Genomic DNA, 23,386 nt, shown 5'->3' on the forward strand with positions numbered 1-23,386 from the left:
GGACCAACTCACTGCTTAACTACTTAGAAAATTGGAGACTGGGTGCGAAGATCTTTTCTAGGATTAAAGATAAGCCGAAAAAGTTTTGGATCAGTGCGAGTCATGGAGTCAATCTCATAGGATATCTGCAATTATCATGAAAAAAAGTTAAAGTAAAAGCCAGCTCTCTCCTACGGTTTAGAAAAAATACATGGTTCATTGCTGAAGAGTTTTAGTTATAGTTAGACACTGCTGGTATCTCAATTTCATATCATTAATGTCAACTGCATTATTCAAAGAAAAAACACTAAGCCAACATAAGCAGATTGAGTGTTATACTGCTCTTCTCCTAGAGAATTACTTTATACCTAGTACTACTGAGAAATAAACATGGTTTTGGGGGCAGGAGGTTGCACAATTTGTGAGAATTTGTTCCTTTAGTGAGCTATAAACAAACCCTAATGGAATGAAAATGTGGAGTAGGATTCAGTCTTAAATAACTGGACTCCACTGTAGACATACGTGTGCTCTTAAATTAGTCTTGTGTTGTAAAGCTACACTTACAGATCATAAACTGCACTGATGTGAAGACGAGTTAATCTGTGCAATGAGATGCATGAGTCTTAAGAACACAGGGGTAGAAAATTCCATCTGGGTCTAGATTTACTCTGTTCCAGGAAATGCGGAATTTGCCAAATTCTTAAATACAGCCTTAATTTTGAAGTTGGTTTTCTGTAAATTCAAAATTTATTCTGAATTCAACAATTTTCAAATTCTATATACATAGAGAAAATTGGATGCTGTGTTTGCCTACAAATACACATTCATTACCCTTTGCAACAAATCCTGTGAAGAGTTTTGAGACATTTTGACAGTGTGATAAGAAGCTATATCAGAATGCAATAATTAAGGATTAAATCTAAACCCAGGTGGAATTTCTCCCCTAAGGTCTTCCCAAAACTGATGTTATAAGTATTAATTAGTTCCTGAACTTCAGGATCTAAATCAGTCCATGGTGAAGTGACACTTAACAAATGACCTTTTATTGTCAGGTTGAATTTCAGAGGATTTATTTACCTTTAGACCTTGGTGACTAAGACTGCAAGTCTTTAAAATATAAAATCAGATAATTATGTTGCCACTTATGTTAGATCTGAACTCTTTTTACATTATGGATTTAATATAATATAGATTTAACTCTGTGAATTACAAGCCTGTTTCTTAATGCACCCGCTGCCTTTCAACAGCCTTCAAATACAGAGAAACGTTAGAAGATAGTGTGTCAACCATGCTCTGTATTGCATACCTTACAATCGCAATCTGCATGAGTGCTGGTTAAAAGCTTCTGCTCCGACATTGCATTTGGTCAAATGCTTTTATGACACATGTTTTGCTGACTCTTGACTTGTTCTAACAATTGGATCAAATTTTGCAATCAATGCCCGTACAAATGTAAAACTGCATATCTTCGGAAGGCCAGTGAGATGAGCAAGAGAAAATATATGTTTATGCCACCCTCGAGATGCTTTGTTCAATCCCGCGTAGAGACTAATGGAGATGAAAAGACTAACAATTCAAAATTTTCAAAGCAAAACACAAATTACAAAAATAATTTGGATGGTAATGTCAGAATGAGAGATGCTTGCCCTACCTACAAGGGAGAATAGTTTTCACAGCCCTTACAGAAAGGATGCTCTAATGGATAGCACAGGTCTTTAATATAGATTGATGATTCCAATCAGCCAGTCAAACCCAAATACGTGAAAGTAATCATGCAGAAAAAGCAATACTTAGCTGCAACAAACTTATACACAGAACAGTAATGTCGTGGATGTGTATTACTCCATTAAAAGAATACAAAATGTACACAGTAACACAATTTAACTTGAGTAAAGACTAATGAAAAGCTTGTCAAAATTCAAAATTAAATAAGGGAAAATGATTGTTTATCTATTGTGGAAATTATAAATATGTTGAAATTTCATTTTAAATTGGATATTGTAAAGATCTATTGTAAAGATCTATGGAAGAGTATGGCAAATGTTTGTGAAAACAAAGCGATTAGAAATAACTGCAAATGTTAAATATCACACCCATAATTTTCTCAGTATGTTTTCCTATTAAATACAAGTTATGAAATACAATGAGTTCACCTTATTTCTATAGACATCACAACTGTACCCATTTGTTCAAGTGCAAAAAAGTATTTTCAATAGAGATAATACTGTATATTTCAGTTGCACAATATATTTTGCACCAGGATTTGGGGGTTTTGATCCTCTTTGTTTGGTCTGTAATTTAATCTATTATCATAAATGCTTTGTGCCCCACAAGCAAATGCAAAACCTAATAGAAATTCTCCATTGAATTTACTCTATTACTGGCTTCAATAAATAACTGCACAGCTTGGAGTGTTCCACCAAGTTCAGATGTCAACCACAGGCCAGTTACACTGCACATATTGCACTTCTGCAAAGCAGTGTCGATTGTCCAGTGTCTCAAAATGCACGATACCACTTCAGCCGAACCAGTGGGAGTCTGGAATTTGGATCTGAGATTACCTTGAGAGGGTAGACTCGCATTGCACATTGCTTCATACCAAACCGTGTGTGACTGCAACAGGTACAAAGCAAACTTTCCTAACTTTACAATCTAGGTTGAAAAAACTCCCGAGCTCGTCCGTACGAGCCTCTTTCCATTTTTAACGTTAGAAAAAAGGGTTAATTACAGGTGTGAGCGGACTCGTTCTGCCAGACCTAGATTACGAAACATAACTTGTGTGCAAGGAATCAGAGGCACTAAGCTATGTCACAGTGCCACACTAACATACTGCTCCATGATCAAATCCCAAACCAGGGTGGAACCCAAGCCAGGCAGGCGTGATAAAGATATCACATTTCTGATGGCTGTTAATGGTTCTGGTCAAATCGAGCTTGGTCAGTATTACACCTACTGCAAATGGGTATGACTGCACATTCCAAAATGCTCTTAGATTTAGCAGAATTTTGACACTTATTTTGCAATCTTGCTCAGTGAAAATACAAGGACAAAGAGCGTGAGAAATGGAAATGCCACACCACTGTAGCAGGAACAGTTCTTATGAAACTGAGATTGAAGTATATTGTCAGGAGTGGCAAACTATGTATTGCAATTGATGTATGACACATTGAGCCTTTGAGCAACTAGTGCATTGACAACACTGTGGAAAAATGCTCCATTTGTCAGCGTTATTATTACTGACCTTGTTGGCACTAACAATCTATATACCCTGTCTGACCAGCAAATTTTTCTCTAATTATGCAGATTGTGTTTCAATAAATGATGAAAAATAACAAGAAAAATAAGAGAATACAACAAAACATCTGGGCGAAGCACTGGTTTAAGCAGATGTGCTTTCTCCTCCCTTTTGAAATCAACTAAGAAAAAGACCTTGAACAAACAGAAAAATATAACACTCAGTGATTGGTTATATTATAATTTACTCCACAATAGCTGAGCCATATTAGATTACACTGTGCTTTCTGAGTTCAGTAGGGGTGCTACATTTGCCATGCCCAGCCCGCCTACCATCGGCCTTTAGTCTTTCTGCCCCCACCCTTTCCAAATTCCACATTCCCTTTCCCTCGCTCCCTCCCTTGCCTCCTTCAAGGTGGGCCTCAAAAACCTCCTCTTCAACTGCTCCTTCGATCACCCTCCTACCCTCCCTGCCCTCCACCATCCTAGATCCCGACCCCCAGCTCGGGTCCAAATTCCTGACTGTCCAGCCCTTTGGGATGTCCTCCCAACTTGAAAGGCACTACGCAAATGCAATTTTGTATTGTATTGTACATTTGGCCTCAGTATGCTCAGTTTTGGGGAGAAGAACATTAGCCAGGTGTTTCGCTCACATGGCTGTCCAATGGTATCTGCTGTAGTGGAGTGTTTTGGGTAAGAAACACCTGGGTTTGATTCCCGGCAGGGCGAAACCTTGGGCAAGTTTCCTTACTCCACACACCTGATAATAATCCCTCAAGAAAAGAATAATAAATTGGTCACTCCAATCCATGACTGTTTGAGGGACACTGCTGTGTCTAATTGGCTGGGGGTGGGCGCGGGGGCAGAAAAGCAAAAGCCAAAAAGATAGGTGTTATGGAGCGATGGAGTTCCTGAGAGTGGGGACAGACATTAATGACAGTAACTAAGTTGAGAGACAAGATCATGATCACTGCTCATACAGCCATTTCCCAGTAGAAAGAAACAAAAGATGAACACATTCAGAAGAGATATGACGTAGTAAATTGATGAAGAAGAGAAAATAAGAGTAAAAAAAATTGAATAATTTACCATTTCTTCCCTGCTAAAGAAAATATGATGCTGATTTATTGCCGCCTAATTACAATACTCACAAAACAGACAGATAACAAATTATAACTGCAAATGGAACTCTGATTCTTAATTAGGCTATTGATATTTAGAGATATATTCATGTAGAAACAAAAATACAACATTTCTAAAAGTGGTAACAATAATTCAGATGTCTACCTACAATATCCAGTCTGTGCTTCACATGGCTTTTGAAAGATAATTAATTACCTCCTGTAAAGGAGGTTAATTTAACACATTGCATTTTATCATCCTATTGGGAACACAGTTATTTCTGAGTACTATCGATACAGCATTCTTCACCCAGATTACATCCTAGTTGTTTTTAATATGCAAACACAATAACATTATATTGCAAAGGCAATTACAGGTAGTGAGTGGCTTATTTTCTTGGAGAGCTTTAAAACCAGAGTGAAGCATACCGCTTACTCGTGTGTACAAGAATCTATACAGCCTGGAATTACCACCCAAAGCTCTGTGCTGGGAGAGGGAGTGGGCTAAATGTGACTGTGTTTAGGCAGTCAGGAATGAAGCAATAGTCACACAAACCAATTACCTTAATGAGTCTACTAAGCATTTGAATTCACCCAAGAACAGGAATCCAGATGTGGAGGGTGGAATTTTGCTCTGCCTTGGAGACTTGGAAATCCAGATGTGGAGTATGCTATTTTGGTGTGCACGTGGGGTCCTCCCGATGTAGGAAAGTGCATATTTCCCAGCAGGTACAACGAGTTCTTACGGAGACTGCAATGGAGCATCGTAATGAAGCTTGCAGAAGGTAACCTTCTGACTAAATGGTCTTGAGACTCCTTCAAGGTATTTTGGTAAAAAGAGATGGATTTGAAAATTAGTTTGGGACACAAAACGTCAAGCGACTGCCAGGATGGTGGAAGGTGAATTAGATGGACCTTGGTCTTCTTTCGCCAAGCAAATTCTTATGTTCTTATGTTTTTAGTGCTAACGAACAAGACTATTTGGTGGTGTGAAGTTGGACTCCCAGCACCTGGGAAGTAGCAATGAAAATACAATCTGAATAAGTTGTAACTGTATACACATGGTGTCCAAAACGTTGATACCATTACAATGTATGAATGTATCTTTCAAGCACAGATTAGATAGGCTTCTTTTAGGAAATAACATTATGGGATATAGTACATAGGTAATTTGGGACATATGTGCATGCGACCGCCAGGAAGGTAGAATGCGAACTAGATGTACCTTGGTCTTTTCCCATCTAGCATTTCTTATGTTCTTGTGTCTAATAAGTCTTAAAGAATTTTTTTTTTTAGATAATAGGAGAGTTATCACGACTTTTTGGTCACGCTATAGAATCCCATTCTACTGAGTTATGCCATGGGAGTCTTATGGGTAGGTGAGTGGCCACACCTATTCAATTAATTATTCTCCGCACTTGTGGAACTCCATCTACATCATGCAAGAGATGTTGTTTCTGTGTCTGCCGCTGTTGGTTTCAGCTTTGATGAATGTATTGAGTGGCCTTAGCTGTGCTGTGCATCAGTAACCTCTGTGATGCAGGAGGTACATTGACTCACTCCAGCATTGTCCATAACTGGTGCCTGAAATGAAGTCAGACCATGTGAGATCAGTGGTCATTTGACTGCCACTGGTAGAATAATATTCTCAGATGAGTGACCTGCAGGTGTCCTCCACAACAAGCAACCAGGTCAGCCTCAGACTCCTTCTTCCTCCAACAAGCTGGACGAACTCTTTCACTTCCACTTTGCCCAACAGAGCCTTCAGAACCCACCATTTTCTATTGCCCAAAATATTCAGTCAATTCACTTTACAGTGCATTCAGTGAAACGATTTGAGACATCTCAAAGGCATGGTAAGGCGCGATATCAATTGCAAGGATTATTATTATTATTATCCAAAATGATAAAAAAAGTCTCTTCCCTTATCAATCAAACAAACTTGCCTCCCACACTCACATCATCATCCGTCAGTCTCCAGTCTAACTCGCTGTTATATACATGTGCCTTGTCCAATGTAGAATTTAAAATGCATTTAGACTTAATGGCCCTCAACAATGCCTTAGTAGGTCACATGCACAAATATGAGAGGTCAAATGGCCCTCTTCTGTACAGAAAATGTATGTTTCTTGGTGTATCTTTCAGGTAATATAAGTTTAAAGGGAAACAATATATTAACACTATCTCCTGATATTCTGGAGACGTCTCAAAGTGTTTCACAGTAAACTATCTTGCAGATTTGTACCTAGCTTTGTGTCTTTGATACTTGGCAGTCAGCATATTCTCTGTGCCAGTTTTTGCTGAGCAGTGGTGATGTTAAGTGTGCATTGTGACAGGCAAGTCTAGGACCCTTTATACGAGATGATATTTCAGGCTTCTGTAACTGAATGAATCATCGATTACTTTGTGATGGACACCCAGGATGGACACAGTCACAATGATGGATCACACTAACTCCGTATTTGCCTTTTCTCTTTATGAGATCCAGGTAACATTTTGCTTTTGTTTGAGTTTCTGAGTTATGGCTCCGTTTCCCCACCTAACAATAATCGTATTCTTGTCACCAAATCTGTTTTTCAAACTGGGATTTTAGAGAAGAAGATGAGGCAATCTAAGGTATGTTCTTGCCAACAAATGACCACTTGTTCCACACTGTAAATACCAGTCACGTCCTTGGTAGCTTAGTGAGTGAGCACTTGCATCATTAGACTGATCCACTGCCCAACCAAGGCTGAGCTGCAGGAAAGGAAGGTAAATATGGGAAAAACCATATCAAAGTCAGAATTTAAACTGACTTTTGATTCTTCTTCCTTCCTCCTTCATGCATCATAATCTCAGAAACCAACACAATGCACCATTCTCTTTCTTTATCAATCCTGAAGACTATATATCAAACTCCACAGCTCAGTTTTTCTATGCTCCCACAATCTTTTGGTTTTTAAATCTCAATGTTGGTCTCACCTAAAGATGATCTAATTCACCTCCTGTTAAAATAATAATAATTATTATCCTTGCATTTGATATCATGCCTTTCAAGTCTGGAGGATATCTCAAAGAGGGGGGTGGGTGGGGGAGAGGGATGTCACCGTAGGTATGGTCGAAGAGGATTTATTGTAAAGAGCAGTGACTGTATTTTGTAGGCAAACGTACAAACTAGCACAGAACTTCCACTTGTTTCTATCGGGAGATAGAAGTCCATGTTTTGAAGCATGGACTTTGACCCTTCATCTAAAGTTTTCAATAATGTGGTGCACTAAGTGTTGCATTGCGTATAGCCCACTGGGTGACAACATAGTAAAGCACACCTGTAGGTGATCAATGTGAAGTCATTGTTCACAAAACTCAAATATTCACACCAAGTTTAAAAGTAATTAGAAAGCAAATTGTATGTAATGATCTCCATTGCTTCTGACAATTTATTTTCCTTTCACCCAAATTATTGTTATTATTATTATTATTATTATTATGCCAATTTTGATTTCACTCGCTGCACAATATTTTAAAATTCAATACATTCCACAATGGAACACTGAGCACTGCGGAAAGCAAATTGAATTTTAGGATTGCATGCAAGCCACAGCAGGGTATTGAGTTCTGTACCGTGTGTTTATGCATTCCATTTGACTACAGCAGCACACCATACTGTAACTCTCCCATCACAGACAATCAAGTGGATGTTTTATGGCACTGTAATCAGTTGCTACTGAGACATTTGTACACAGCTCGAAAGATCCATACTAAAACCTTAGAATTCATTTCTTCATATTTTACAACCCTGGAATAAATTAAATCATGCTGAGTACATCAGTATTGGATGTTACTTAGGTATGCAACTCCGCGCTCATGAAAGATGAAAAATGGTGGTGTCTAAATATGTCTAAATTTATGCCAGAAACTACCATGGTGCAGCTAAGCAAACCAAAAACGGAGGTGGGAACATAAATTCATGCAGTGACAGAATGAAGTACAATAGCAAAATAAGTTAAGTCTTCTGGAAATCAGCAGCATGTTACCTTATAACTATATAATTTATTTGTTTAATTTGCCTTAGGGTTCTTCATCAAGCAAGTTGCCAAAGATGTTACATTTGATCTGTACTGACTATCCGATACAAAGGAAAAAATAATTTCAGTATTTAAAAGAGAAGAGTTCAGCAGGTAAACTCACATTTTCCAATATTCCAACTTCACATTTAATCCTCTGATTAAAGTTGTGCAGCTTTCTCAACAACAACAAATTGGATTTATATAATGCCCCTCACGCAGTGCAGAGTCCCAGAGAGCTTCACAGGGTAACGTTGGATGCTGAGCGGGGGAGAGAGGGATGTCAAGGTAGGTGTGGTCGAAGAGGTAAATTTTAAAGTGGGATTTAAAGATGGATAGAGAGGAGCGAGTCAAAGCACACAATAGATTCCTAATACATCTAAAGGTACAAAGAATAGCTCAGTGTATCCAAATTGTTTGAGCATAAACACAACCTAATGTAATACCAATACTTTATATTTTTCCTCTTCTCTCCTGCCTTAACTGGTGTAATGGGAGGGGGAGAGACATGTTTCCAAAGGCACCAGCAGTCAGTGAATGTCAACAATGGCTGGGGAGAGGGGAAAATTATTATATTAATGTCTCCCTTTTGAAGGAGTTTATCAGTACAGCATCAGCTCTTTTTTGGATGGAGCCTGTGTGATACATCACTCTACCCTGTGAGGAAAACATTCTTCTAATCTCTAGTGTTGCTTGAGGCTTGCTCGATTGATTTTAACCTTGTCTGCACTTCCAGTCAAATAGCCTGTTTATATTTCCATCATCTATTGCCTCTCAGCATTTTAGAAACCTGAATAAATTTCTGCCGTCAACCTTTTCTTCTCTCCAGTAAAAACATGTGCAGTGCTTCTAAACTTTCCTCATAACATACAGCATCATGGCCAGAATCATCCATTTAGTTATCCAATCCCTCCTCAACACACAGATGTCACCTTGAACATAGGGTGCCAACACTGTACGCAATATTCCAAATCTGATCTCACCAGCCATCTATACAAAGTTAGAATTATTCCTCTTTACTTGTAATTCATCCCCTTAAATTCCCTCAAGTTGTATCTTGGTATTCGCCTCAGCCTCTTGACAACAGCTTGACATTGACTGGAATCCTTCAATGACTAAATCATGATCTTACCCAAATCTCTTTCCTTCTCTTCTTTTATTTTGCACATTTCTCTTCAATTTAAAACATTAAACTCCATTTGCCACTCATTCACCCGCTTCTCTGAAAGCGGTTTCAATTGCCTGGCTGGCATGGTTTGGTGTCATGAGTAAATATAATATTCACAAGTATTTTAATCTGAATCATTTATAAATAGTGTGAACAGAAAGAGGTGCCAAAAACAAGCAGTTAGTTCCCAGTCAAGAATCTTTGAAAATAAAACCTTTATGATCTTATAAGTGCAGTCAGACAAATTCAGTCCAGTTGCTCTGATTGTGCATGAAAAGCAACTATTGCACAACGCCGAGTGAACTTAATAATAGGAGAGAAACAAATGAGCGATGGCTGCTCGGATAATGTTCTAAGCTGAAGTAGCAGCTCATTAAAGCGTGTTGTTTTCCCCTCATTGTTGAGATTGCTCTTTCTTGTCTTCTATTCCAGTGTGAAATTCACTGGACTCTCGGCAGCCCGTTGTTTTTGATTATTGTCGTGCCACATAGTTACTGACCTCCCAATGCAATGCACCTGATGATGTGAAAATGACATTAGAGAAGAGGCAAACCAGCTTTTATGACACATCTGCAAATGTTCTGAACGTTTTATGATTTCAGCAGTGTTGAGGATTATTGGTACTCTCCTTTGATTCATATGACCAATGCTGTCTGAAAATTGGTTACCACTGCTTAGGTTAGGAGATGATTATCTCAGAGGCTTCTTGCTGATAAGGGATTTTGTAATTCTGCAACAGTACTCATGTCAGTTCATTACATTTTGCCCTGCATCTTATTAGTTGCATGACTTAAGCCTATGAAAATACATTGCCTTGAATTGTTTACTGTATAATCAGAGGTCTTTGCGTGATATGTCTAGTTTTTATGTATGAACTCATACAATAGTACTGGGCAAATAATCTACATTTAAATAGAGGGATGACAACCTAAACAAGCCACTATCACTGTAGTTACAATAGACCCAAGGTTTTAATTGTTACCTTGGGAAATATGTGCTTTGTCAGTCAGAGTCATATAATATTGGTGTGCAGAATAAGGAATTCTTAGGTTCCCACAAGGCATAATTATGTTTTCAAACATGAATTAATAAACAACATGGATTGAGTGGAAAGTATAAATAACTGTTACCTTTAACCATTTTAAGTAGAATTAAACTTGTGTGAAAGGTTCCAGTGATAATGCTATTTTCGCAGCCATGGAAATTTGTGGATTATAACAGTACCTGACTTCATATTGATGCAAATATTACTTATCATTATCCAACAGTATTATTATCCAATGATTTTATTACACTTAAAAATTGAGGGTAAGTAAATAAGTTCTGCTTAAAGACCTGAAGTCCTTCCTCTGCCACTGTGCTCACAGTCACCTCCTCCCTCCCCCGGCTCGGAGTAGGGCTCCACCATTGTTAGGCGCTCCAGGGGGAAAGGACGATATGTAAATATAAGTTGTTGTTCTTAATGAGAGGTGGGTTCTTCCTAGCACATTTACTTTAAGTCTATTTAACATGTTAACTTTCTGTTATTTGCAATGCAAGGTCAAACAATATTCAAAGTTGCGAACACATGCTTCTAAACACTAAAGGCAAATTGATGTTTATTATCCATTGTGACTTGCAAAATTTTAGTTTTCACCGTCTTTTCCAATGTGCTTTAGTTATTTTGTGTCTGTGCTTTTTACATTGCTGATGTCTTTCTTTCAGAAAAGAAAAAGACTTGGTCCCACTGGTCCCAAAATAAATATGGAAAAACAGACTTCTGACAAAACTAAGTGAGGTGTCATTTGTCAAGGTCCTTGTAGTGTGGTGGAACTGATGTTCAGTACTCTATTGCTCTGTTCCTGATGCTTTTTGCCATTGTTACCCTTGTATAATGAATAGGGATATCTTGTTCCAATCCATTTTTTGTCTGTTGCTATCATTGATTGTCACTATCACAGACAGTCTATCTCTCATGAATTGTTCAGGATTTCTAACAGCTAGTTTAGCTGTTATCAGCTTTATATGTATAGCTAGTGAATTCCCATGCCCTCGCTTCTGATTGATTGGTATCTGAGGCATAAGTCTGCACACGTTTAAGATTAATGGCCAATGTTTCATTCCTCTGGTTAAATATACTTCATATCCTACTATATGCTATTTCTTTTTTTGTTTTATGTAAATGGGCCTGATATGTACATGATATTGCTTACATTTATCCGCTTCTGTACTTATTAATATTATGAAGAAAGTTAGTTGTTCAATCCATTTATCAATTGCTTAGAAAATAAATATGTCAACATTACCCAAAAGGAATAGTAGGATCACAGAATTATCATAATTGCTGAAGATCTGCAGTCATATGGAGCTAATATTTTGGTGCTGTTACTTCAGCAAAATTGTAATTGAACATAACAGATTTTGACATTCCGCATCCCTCGAAAAATTACAGAGAGCATAGACAAAAATTCTGAGGTTTGCAATTTTGAAACAAATAACACTTGAGACGTACTTATTGGCCTTCTTCACAAATATGTGTTACTATCAATGTGCCCACATGCAAATAGGGTATATGATATTGCAGATCCTTTTATGTCTTATTCCCTACACAACAAATTAGATCATGCTTTAAGCATTTTTTGTACCTCAGTCACTTTCTACATGATGTGCCAGAAATGTAAAGAAGAAAATGTTCTGAGACTCGAAGGAATACTTGATTCTAAATGAAGTAACAAATCCCTCTCTCTCAAAGCTTGCTTTGGTGCGTTTTATGTCATTGAATAATTGGATTATAAGCAAATGATGCAGTTTGTTTATTGTGCAGCTAACAATGTTGAAATACACATTAGAAGAGGCAGTTGGAACAGAATGCCAGGGGTCTTGAATATATGTGTTGCCTCCAAGGATCTCAGTATTTTAATTTTAGATAAAATCGGATTGGTTCTGCTGCTATATGGGTTTCCTTTGTTTTAATGTAACCAAATAATCAATAAAATCCGATGCAACCTGAATTATAGCTGGTTTACATTGTAGTATTAGTTTTAAAAACAGTTTGCCTTCTGGGAATAGTGCAGTGTTTGAGCTGATCTGTTTGATTAATTGTTGGACTTCAACAATTCAGCAGAATGATTATATGGAGAAAATAGTATGGCAATTAGTAGTAGAGAAGAGATAAAAATGCAGGAGGTGTATAACCATCCAAGATACACCAAATAGTTGTTCCTAATATATGTTTGAAGGTGGGTTGTTAATGTTTACATATTTTTTCATTTTAATATCTTCTTATATTTCTGTAGATCTTAATGAAATATTAATGCTTACTCATTTGTCATTTGCTAATTAGCAGTTCGAGCTGTAGGAAGTCTATATCATTATGCAAATGTTAATTAGATCATAATTTATGTTAAGCATTTTCTTGCACAATAGGGTACCTTTCCATTAGCAGGAATTGAACTTTACAAACAGTTTACATCTTTTACTGCTAACTGTTTTTTAACTACAAGACATGCTAAATGCTGCATTATAGAAGGGTCAGGGAATGATTTTTATTTTGGATTGTCTTTCTGTTTTCAGGTGAAGCTTTCATCTTTACCTGAGGAAACTGATCTTAATCGTGCATATTGTTTGAAAGAGACTTGCGGAAACTGTTCAGCATAAAAATTGAAATTTCTAAAAATAGAAGCTGGGTTTGAGGTTGACACAACAATCTCAAATGCGCCTCAGCATTTAGTCAATTTACATCTAAGAGGGAAGCTACAAAATAAAAAGGATCTGTTTAATTTGGGATGAGATAAAAAAAACAGAATACAAATTGTGGTTTCAAACCATTCACTGAGTCAGACATTAATCAACTCAGAGAGTCAAACTCGACATTTGTTAAATGGGGGTAAGAATAAGAATTATATCACTTTCTGCTCAATTGATCCATTCAGATCAGTATTCTGAATATCTCTCATTATTGCTGCCTGCCTCCATTTAATTTTTCCTTTGTAGATTGATTTTGAACTATACCATTTCATGTTAACAATGAGCTTTGTTTCAAATCACTTTCTGTATGAAATACCAAGGACATTCCTAAATCCTAACCAGAAGTCACAGAACCATTGCTTTGCGCTTCAAACATTTTATTGCGTGCTGACGCTGCTCGTAATTCTAAAAACAACAGTTTTCTAAACTATAGTTGTGTCTCATGTTGGCAATAAAAAAGCATCAAATTATTATACGTGGAGTTTAAGATTGAATAAACATGTTTTTTTTTAAATCGCTGAAAGATGTCTATTTGACAAACACAAGTGTTTGCTGCGAAAGCTTTGTAAACTAGAGGGAGGTGGATGCTACAAATACAGTCTTTGTTTCTTGTGTCAGCCTAATTACCAGCCATTCAAACTTTACAATTAAATATAATTACAACATTGGTAATTGTGACACTTCAAACATTTAAATGTGATATTCCCCCCATTTATATTCTAAAAATATTATCAGACTTTATAATGTACAGATCATGTTTATGTCGGTTAAAAATAACAATATTTAAAAAAACATATTTTTAAGCTGCTTTTGAGTGAAATTAATTTAGGAAAATGTCAAATCTTCCACTATCAACAGGAATACATAATAAATGCTAAGGAAAGCTGGATGCTGTTACAACCTGCACCTGAACCAAACAGACGACAACAATGCATCTTTACTACACCTTTGGAGGGGGGGTAAAATTTAAATTTTAAATACAACTGCTGGCAAAAGGAATTATATGCCAAAAATAGTAATGCCTCTCCTTATTTGTGTTTGGCAAGACAGAGCTTTAAGCACATTCTGTCAGTAGAGTGTAGAATAAACCCGATAGCATAGCACATGTCAAAGAGACAAGACTGTTGAAGAGGCTATATTTTGAACTAAATTCCAAGGGAAAAATATTCTTGATCAGTGTATTGATTTCCAACTCTCAGAAATATGTTGCCTCAAGAAATCTTGAACATAGGTTCATACAATTTCACAATAGCAGAGCTTATTAAAAATAATAGTGTTACATTATGATGCTTTTTTTAAAAAATCACGGACATTTAGTTTCTGGAGTTGCCTTTGAGTCACACATACGGCTTATGTTAAATTGAAAAATTTGTATGTCTGTGGGGAAATCATTGTGTTTAGTATTTAGTGGTCTAAACTTTCTGTTAGATTTTCCCAGTGAAACTCTTTATTGATTTTTTTTCCACAGACGTGTACAAATTTGTCGTAAAAAGTGGACAAATCAATTGCTAATGGCTTTGAGTACTTGCACCACCATCAAAGAAGTGTTGTCATTTCTTTCATTAGCTGCTTTACATTTAACATTCGCACGTTTTTTTTACTTAATTCAACAGAACTTGAGTATCATATTGCATGATCTTATTGTAAGGGCACTGCAAATAAAAGAAGTGCACATAATAATAATACTACTAATAATAATACTTGCATTTCATATAGCATCTTCAGGTCTGGAGGAAGTCTCATAGCACTTCATAAGATTTAGTGTAAAATGGAGTGCCTATTTCATAGGTGAACAGGCCAGCCAATTTGCACACAACAATGATTCACAAACAGCCATAATGTGAATGACCAATTTGATTGTTGAACAGGACAAAGGGAGAAACTACTCTTTTTGAATAGTGCCTTGGGATCTTTAACTCCCATCTCAACAGGGAGTCAGGAGGTTGGTGGTTTAACATCTCACCTCAAGGACACACCAACACAGCACACCCCCAGTATTAAATTAGAGTGTCAGCCAAGACTAGGAATTCAAAGTTCTAATGTGGTACATGAAGCTATAATTTTCTGACTCAGAAGTGGGAGTCACTGAACCAAATGAACAGGATTGAAACAGAAAGATCTTTACACCAGGATCCCCAAAATGCATTGTTTTGGATTGATGACAGTAATTTATTTGGCACTATTTGAAAAAAGAAGGGACAAGGGAATCCTTCAAATAAAAAATGGTCATTTGTTTCATGGATGTTTGTGGGAGGGACATTGCTGTACGCAAATGTGTTGTTGCATTTGCCTACAAATACACAGTCACTCCATTTCATAGCAAATCCTGTGAAGCACTTCTGAACATCCCTCCAATAATAATGGCGGGATGTAATAATAATCCCTCCAAAACCAAAAACAATTAATAAATTGGTCATTTTCAATCCATGACTGTTTGTGGGACATTGCTGTGCGCAATTGGCTGCCGCGTTCGCCCACAAATATACAGTCAATTCACTTTACAGTGTGTTCTGTGAAGTGCTTTGGGACGTCTTCCCGACGTGAAGAGCGCTATATCAAATGCAAGGATTATTATTATTATTATTAATGAAATGGTGATTGCAATTTTTACCCAATACTCAAGTTACAAGAGTGGGCTGTAGAATGTAATGAAGCCCCAAAACAACATTTCATAATTTATAATCTATAACACAAAAAGCTTCTGCTTTTTGATTGAATTGATTTAGTTGCAGCAACTCAAATCTAGTCAAACAATGGGTTGACCAAGGAGCAACTTATTTTGTTTATTCCTGTGCATGGTACATGCAGAAACCTATCCAAAACATAGTTTCACATATGCCACCCACACATGGAAATTGTCCTATGTCTGGAGGGAAATTTCCATATGTAGGTGGTGGAGACAAGGATCAAGATTGCTCATGAAAATGTCCTTTGGGGAAAGCATAGTATTCTCCTGAGAAACAAGAATTAGTTATCAGCGTTGGGGAGCAGGTGAGGGAACCAAATAAAAGCTAAACAGTAATTCAGTGACCACATGCACTCTTACTTCCAAAGCATTTGTGAGAGATAGCCTCTATTTGCTGATCCTAAGCTCACTTCAGGTCTTGGCTGTTGCATCTCAGCTTTTAAGTAATTGTTACATCTCACACCTTACCACTTCTGCTGATTCCAGGAACTGATAAAGCCACTGTTTATTGTGCGTATCCTGGTTGTGCTCTGCAAGATGGCAATGCATTTTCTGTGCAGTTGTGATGCTCACCATACTGCTCGAGGGTTCCTGAAACCAGCCATCCATTGTATGAGAACTCAAATCTTCATCTGTTATCTGTCAGATGACGACTTGTTACTGTCGTCAGGGAGGGGGTAAGAGGGAGAGGTAAGCTGTCTCACTCTGAGGTGAAGTTGCCTCTATAGTGACACCCTAGTGAGTGGAGAAGGGAGATGAGCTAACTCCCTTTGGTGGATTTGGCAAACCATACTTAAGCCAGGCAGATCCTCAATGCTCCAGGGAATTTGTCTGCCTGGCTCATCAATTGAACTTGAAGGTTTAGATTTTGGGTGATGGGCTTCTTCCCACTCAGCTACTGATAAGCTTGCAGGCCAGCACTCTTACAGTAATGTGTTGTCTCTTTGGAGGACAAGAAACCAACAGAAACTCTGTTTCTGTGCATTCTCAGTAGCTAGAATTCAAGACTCTTCAGCACAGCATAGTGATTTGTGCGTGTGTTAAATTCTCAGCTGGCAACAAAACCCAAAATAAGTAAATTGCACATTGTCTGCAATAATGGCACAAAAAATAAAACTGCCATTATTGCAGAAGGAAAAAAAAAGCCACAAGCAATTATTGTCAATCCTCTCACAAGAAACCATACAGCTACACATCCAGCCACAGTTTAAGCACAACTGCCTTCAGCATTGCTATGCAAAAGAATCCCCTACCAAGTAATTACACACAAAGCCAATATAAACTCACCAATTTTACTGCTGAAGCTATTCAATTGTGCTAAATGTGTTACCTTCCACAACTCATCATTAATTAAATGCGCGCATTCAATAGATTCTGCTGATACAATGCAAAAGAGTCGTCTTTTCAATGAACAGAATTTCAAATCAGGATATATTTTGTTCTGAATATATGCTGTGTATTTGTACCTTATTTGCAGCCTGGTCCACTTTCCAACAAGCACAATCACACCTACCATTGCAGCAGAAGTGAACAGAGCCGTCATGAATTAGATAAGGATATCAACTCACTGATTATTTTGATGTATATCTTGAAAATAGAGTTCTCTGTAAGAAGAAGGAATGCGATAAACACATTGGCAAAAATTTATATTGTGCCTTTTACTGGATGTGTTTCATGAATTTACTTTTTTATTTATTTAAACAAATCAACTGAGATAAGATTCATTAATTGCTGGTTCATTAAGATTTCCTCCATGATTTCTTAATTTATAATCAAAGCGCGTCTACATTTAACATTTTAACAAACCTTAATGTCTAGATTATCAAGTAATACAAGCCTTTAGAGAGATGTCAATTATATTAAAGCTGTAAACAAACAGCCCATCTTTGTCACCTTTCCTTCCCAAAGTAAGGACACAAGAGAAGATAATGCTATAGAGATAGAGCCCTAACATTGCTCAGGTTTCCACTGACTGGTCACAGTATCAAAGGCGTTTTGCGCACAATAATCTGTGACAAATGGTTTCATTTGATCCGTAACAAATTGTGTGCGTGCCGCATTGAGCAGCAAGATGCAGTATGATGGAAGAAGGGATATTGGAATCATGTACGATTCCAAATGATGCCCAGTGTAATGGGTCAAGTACAAAAGATCCTTATAAGGTATAATTTTTCCTGACATTCGAATGTATCCAGGGCTATTTTTAAGAGATGATTTAAAAAATGCATTAAAGCTACATTAATGGTGTTCATTTCTTCAACTTGTTGAAGTAAAGCCAAATGCTGAGCACAACTGTCTAATCACCCTGACGTGTGGGGATATTGCACTGATGCTCATGATATATCTAATATCTATAAGAACTTTTCTGATAATCTAATCAAACTGGAATTTCAATCATAAAGGTCATGAACAACAACAACACGTATTTATATAGTGCCTTTTACATCGGGAAGATGTCTGTGGCTTCTGGACACTGAATAAGATATCAATACATTTTCCAGCATATTTTATGGTGAAATAAGGGACAGAGGGATGATTTGAACAGCACTCAAGAGGCCCAAAATTTCACCTGGTCTGAGACTATTTGGAATTAAAATGTATGATCGTTCAGAATTGCAGTAAATGCTTGAATTCAGTTTTAATTCTTGTGGATCCCTGCTTGGGTCCAAATCCTGACTGTCCAGTGCCTTGGGACATCCTCCCGACGTGAAAAGTCTGAAATTTAAGAGATAAACACAATATCTATGCAATCTTAAATTTTAAACAAAAGTGGTCTTACAGTCTAAGACCAGGAGGAATTTCGAGCCAGAGGTTCCTCCTTCAACATAAAGCACATGGAAATGTTCCTGATACAAATGAGTAGATTGTACATATGTAAACACAAATCAGCAGTGACAGACTGACAATTCATGTGGCACTGCTCTCAATATGCTGAATTCATTCAAGTCATTCAGGCTTTTACTGCACATCACCCACTGCCATAAATAACTTGTACCAGATGTTTAATCTTTAAGGCAAATTGCAGATTAAGAAAAACAATTGAAAATTGTAATAATAAAAAGAAATGCAACTAAAAAGTTGAATTCCCTCCACCTGGCATTACAATTGATTTTCGTTAAGTTTTAAAGAAAAACAAAACTATAATTTTTCTCACTTATAACACACAAGTATTGAAATGTTTAATTTGTTATAAATCCTGCGCTGTTAAACTGTTGCTGTGACCCACTGATCCTGCCCCTAATCAACAGGTCTTTTTAAAGAGTGCTAGCTGGCTAATACTTATGTTATAGGAACACAGGAACAGGAGTAGGTCATTCAGTCCCTCGAGCCTGTTCCATCATTCCATTAAGTCATTGATGAAATACCCAGTGAATGTTAAGGAGAATAATAGAGGCCTGAGAGGCATTATATGCATTATTCTGATCTATTTTTCACGTGACATCATGTACTACATAAACAAAACTTGGGGTAGTTATAATTGACACCTAAACTTTGATATAAGCTGGCATTTGAAATCACTCTGTTATAACAGCTGTTATTTTTTGGAATATACCGTGAATTTCTGTCATTCTGTTTGGATTTTACCCATTTCTGAGTGACGGTTGTTCGCAGTGTGGCTGCTGATTACCAGTGTGTGGTATGTGTTGACAACTCATGATGAAATCCACTCTGAAGCTTTAATGATCATGTTGCAGTCAATGCCAATATATGGAGGAAGTAATCAACAGTTGATCACTGGGAAATAACAAGGCCAGTATAAATTATATATGGGAAAAGATATATAGGCCGGACAAGACAAAAGCACATTTAGTAAGTAATATTAAGATCTAAAGTGTGACAGTGAAGCCTCAGTGCTTTATCAATGTCATCTCAATGTTATCAATGTGCTATGCCCTTGCAAAACAACTATAGCATACTGTACGATATATCCAGGTAGCACTTGTGTTCTAAGGAGGGGAGGAGGAGTATTTGTTTTCCTGAAAAATATAAGAGTGAACAATCCAAGGCTAGGACTGATAACAAGTTTGACTTTATAAAATATCGCCTTGAAAAATTCTGTCCATGATGTATTAATCCACATCCATAAAACAACAATTGACATTTTGGATCTTAGCATATCAATATGCGTTATAATTGATATTTCAATGTTGTTTCAACTTAAACTCATTCCTGTTAAGAGCAGAGGAAACTCTTGAATTTTTTTTTGCTTTTGCAAAGTGCTTTAGGCATTTTCGCACCAGCCCAGCCTGTTCTCTGGATCAGGCCCAGAATATCATTGTTTATTGACCAAGGATTGTACCGAACGCTACATCGCACACTGAGGAGGGAACCAGACCACACTGTAGACAGGTGGAACCACAGAACTGCAACCTGCTCACTTAACTGCTGAAGTTGACTAAGAGTGACTGGTACAGTGTTGAATGCTGTTCAAGCCTAAATACCTCCAGGGCCCAGGTCACTATAAGTCGTATTGCCCTTTGAACTACATAACCAAGACAGTGAGCTTATGACTATAATTCAATCCTGGAATTGTTCTTGTGTTCAAGCTGGAGCTTTCATAGCATCATAAAAAAAGCAGAATAACTTATTGCCAGCTATTCTTAATGTAATTTTATATAAAAGAAAATCCTGCGGAGCAGACTATATATAGGCTATTGATTCACAAAGAATGGTTTTCATAACATTGCCAAAAGTAACTATGATTTTCACTGTCAGGCAGTCAGTAGAGAGATCTGTACATCAGTGAGACATGGGTTATTTCAGGTAAATTGTTTAAAATGCCCAACCCCCCCTCCAGTCAGCCCCCACCTACCTTCCCAACCCCTGCAGCCCTGGGTTACCAGCAGGAGGGAAGGATATTTTTTAGTGAATGCTGGAAGATTTCAGCCCAAGTTTTCCAGTTCTCATTCTTAATATCCCCTGACAGTTCGGGAGCAATGATTAATCTCCTCTCGGTTTCTCAGTGAATAAGAGGAGGGCGTTCCACTGGAATGGGAGCCTCGCACCCCCCGACCAGCACTGTGCTGTACATCACTGCGTCCGGATAACCAACCGGTTCATCTCGTGTAACGAGAGATGTCTAACCCGATGTTAGTGTTGTTGTTCATGTAAACGTATGGGTTTGTAACGTGGTTTCAAGGCTCACGATCTGCACCACTGTACTTAACGGCCCTTTAATCTGCAGAGGGTGGGGGTAACATAAGATAAATGCCTTCGGATGGAGGTGGAAGGAGATGCACATTAACAGACTGTATTGCTGAAGGTGCAATGAGATGTATTGCTCCATCAATACTCGTGACTAGAAATATTCAATCCGCTATTTTTTTTTCCCTGATCACATCAGCCTCTTTCACCCAAATCCGTGTCATTTTCCGGGAAGATCTAACCCAAAGAACCACTTGTTTTACAACAAGTCCAGAGAACTTAATCCCTTCCCGACCTTTTGCTTTCTGCACCGTAATGGATTCTAAAACCTATTTTAGATGCTCTTCTGCTCAAGTGTTAACCCTCTTCTTGTGTCCAATGCGCCATCAGACAAACTTTTTAGATGCAATGGGTCGCTACCTGGGGTTTCAGTTTGCATTCCAGTTAACAGTTGCTGGAGATTAAGATCTTTTAATGCAATAAATGGCCCAAATACCATTTTGTTGTTGTTGTTGTTGTTATTGCTGATTTGGTTTTTAAGGCGTTGTTGGTCTTGACTTGTCTCTGTGGTCCTGTCAATACAAACCAATCCAACCTTGAGAGAGAAGTCAATCATTGATGTCAATCGAGAGATCAATAGTCTATCACACGCACCGTTTAATGGGCAAATTACAACCCCTTTTTTTTTGTTTCAAGTGCACAAGCGATAGGGCTCTTCCACCAGTGATGCTAAGAACACGAGGAACAGCATCATTTATAGGTTCCTTCGCTCTCAATAGTTCATTGGGGGGTATTCATGCATTTGGTTTACTATACTGTGGTTCAGATATAACGCCTCGCAAATGCGGTGCAGATTTCTTTTAAAATGTAAAGTGAATAAAAAAAGACACGTATGATTTTGGCTTACGTTGCATTCCAGCATTTGGGAGGAGGAGGAGGGGGTGAAAAAAAAGAAACTTGTTTATGAGGTCGTGGGGGTAGGGAGTGTGGGGGGTGGGGGAGTGTGGGGGGCTATAATGGGCTGTGGATTCGCTATTGCCTACTTATCCATCGCTGGGGGATACTGCTTTCTTCTTCTTCTTCTTCTGGGGGGTTGTTCTGAAGAGGGAGGGAGTTGCATTGGGGATTTATTTTAAATGCCATCAATGTTGGTCATTTTTTTGTTTTGTTTTGTTTGATGCAGAGGGAGAGGGACTGTGTGTACCAGAGAATCCCAGTGGCAGAGGCTTTTGCCTGGAACAGGGTGTATGGAGCGCTCATGGGGCTCAGTTAACGACCCATTGCAAACGCTCCTCTATGTAATTTTTTTTGTGCAAAGATGTGCTCATCAGAGCCGTCCAGAAAAGCATCACAACAATCTCTCTCTCGCCCCCTGATTCCTCGCCTCTCTCTTCCTTTCTCTTTCCTTCCTCGTTTCTTCCTCTCTTCTGCTTCTCTCTCCCCTTTTATCACCAACACTATCAGCGCCTTCTCTAATCTCACGCATTTCACTCGCATCCTCTCTCTCCCAATCCCACCCCCACCCCCCCCCCCTCCCTCCCCCCCTCCCTCTCCCTCTCTCTCTCTCTCCCATTAAAACTATCGCGGCGATTTGGGGGTATTTACCCCACATCCGGTGCTGTGGGATCCCTGACATTTAGCCCCAACGCCAACATTAGAGATACCTCTCACATTCACTGCAAAACCACACACATCATCATTTAGACCAGAGAGTACCACTGAAATGGCAAACTTTACATCTGCATTCACTGTAGATCAGGTCAGACTACTACAGTGTGTGTATATGTATATATATATATATACATAGAGAGAGAGAGAGAGAGACTTCAGCCAATTCCAAGCAAATCGAGTCCCTCCAGTCTCTGTTAACTCCTCTCACGGACCCGGGGCTTGAACCCCTGTCCCTTGTGCTGTGTATCTGTAAAACACTCCATAAAGTCCCCTTACCTGGTCTGTGAAGGTAAAATTGCTCGATGGTCGGGTGCAGAGATCCCTGACAGATCCCCAAAGCGCAGACCGTTATCCACAGATAGAGGAACGCGGACATTGTAGATACCATCGCGTTTTCTCTGCAAAAGCAGAAAGTATTAAATAAACTCACAGTGTGCCTTCAGCTCTCAGATAGAGAGACAGAGAGAGAGAGAGAGAGAGAGAGAGAGAAAGAACTGCAACAGCTATTATCTAAAATACTCCCTTTTAAAGGAATGACAAACCTGATCAGGGATATCACCACAGGATTCCCAACGCTCTGACTGACCACATCCACCAACACTCGGCTGAGAAA

General features: G+C 38.2%; 1 protein-coding gene across 3 annotated transcripts in view; it reads right to left on the bottom strand.

The window, feature by feature from the left end:
- Positions 1-23,386, bottom strand: part of tafa1 (TAFA chemokine like family member 1) — a 167,513-nt gene that overhangs the window by 143,714 nt on the left and 413 nt on the right. For 2 of the 3 annotated variants that reach the window (XM_042339637.1, XM_042339635.1), the window contains exon 2: positions 23,050-23,171. In XM_042339637.1, the coding sequence (XP_042195571.1) occupies positions 23,050-23,161 (112 nt within the window). In that variant the 5' untranslated portion in view covers positions 23,162-23,171. Of the gene's footprint in view, positions 1-23,049; positions 23,172-23,315; positions 23,376-23,386 lie in introns of those variants that run through there. The other variant, XM_042339636.1, reaches the window with a different exon arrangement.

The sequence above is a fragment of the Callorhinchus milii genome, unplaced genomic scaffold, assembly GCF_018977255.1.
Source record: "Callorhinchus milii isolate IMCB2004 unplaced genomic scaffold, IMCB_Cmil_1.0 Scaffold12, whole genome shotgun sequence".
In the NCBI taxonomy this organism is placed as follows: domain Eukaryota; kingdom Metazoa; phylum Chordata; class Chondrichthyes; order Chimaeriformes; family Callorhinchidae; genus Callorhinchus; species Callorhinchus milii.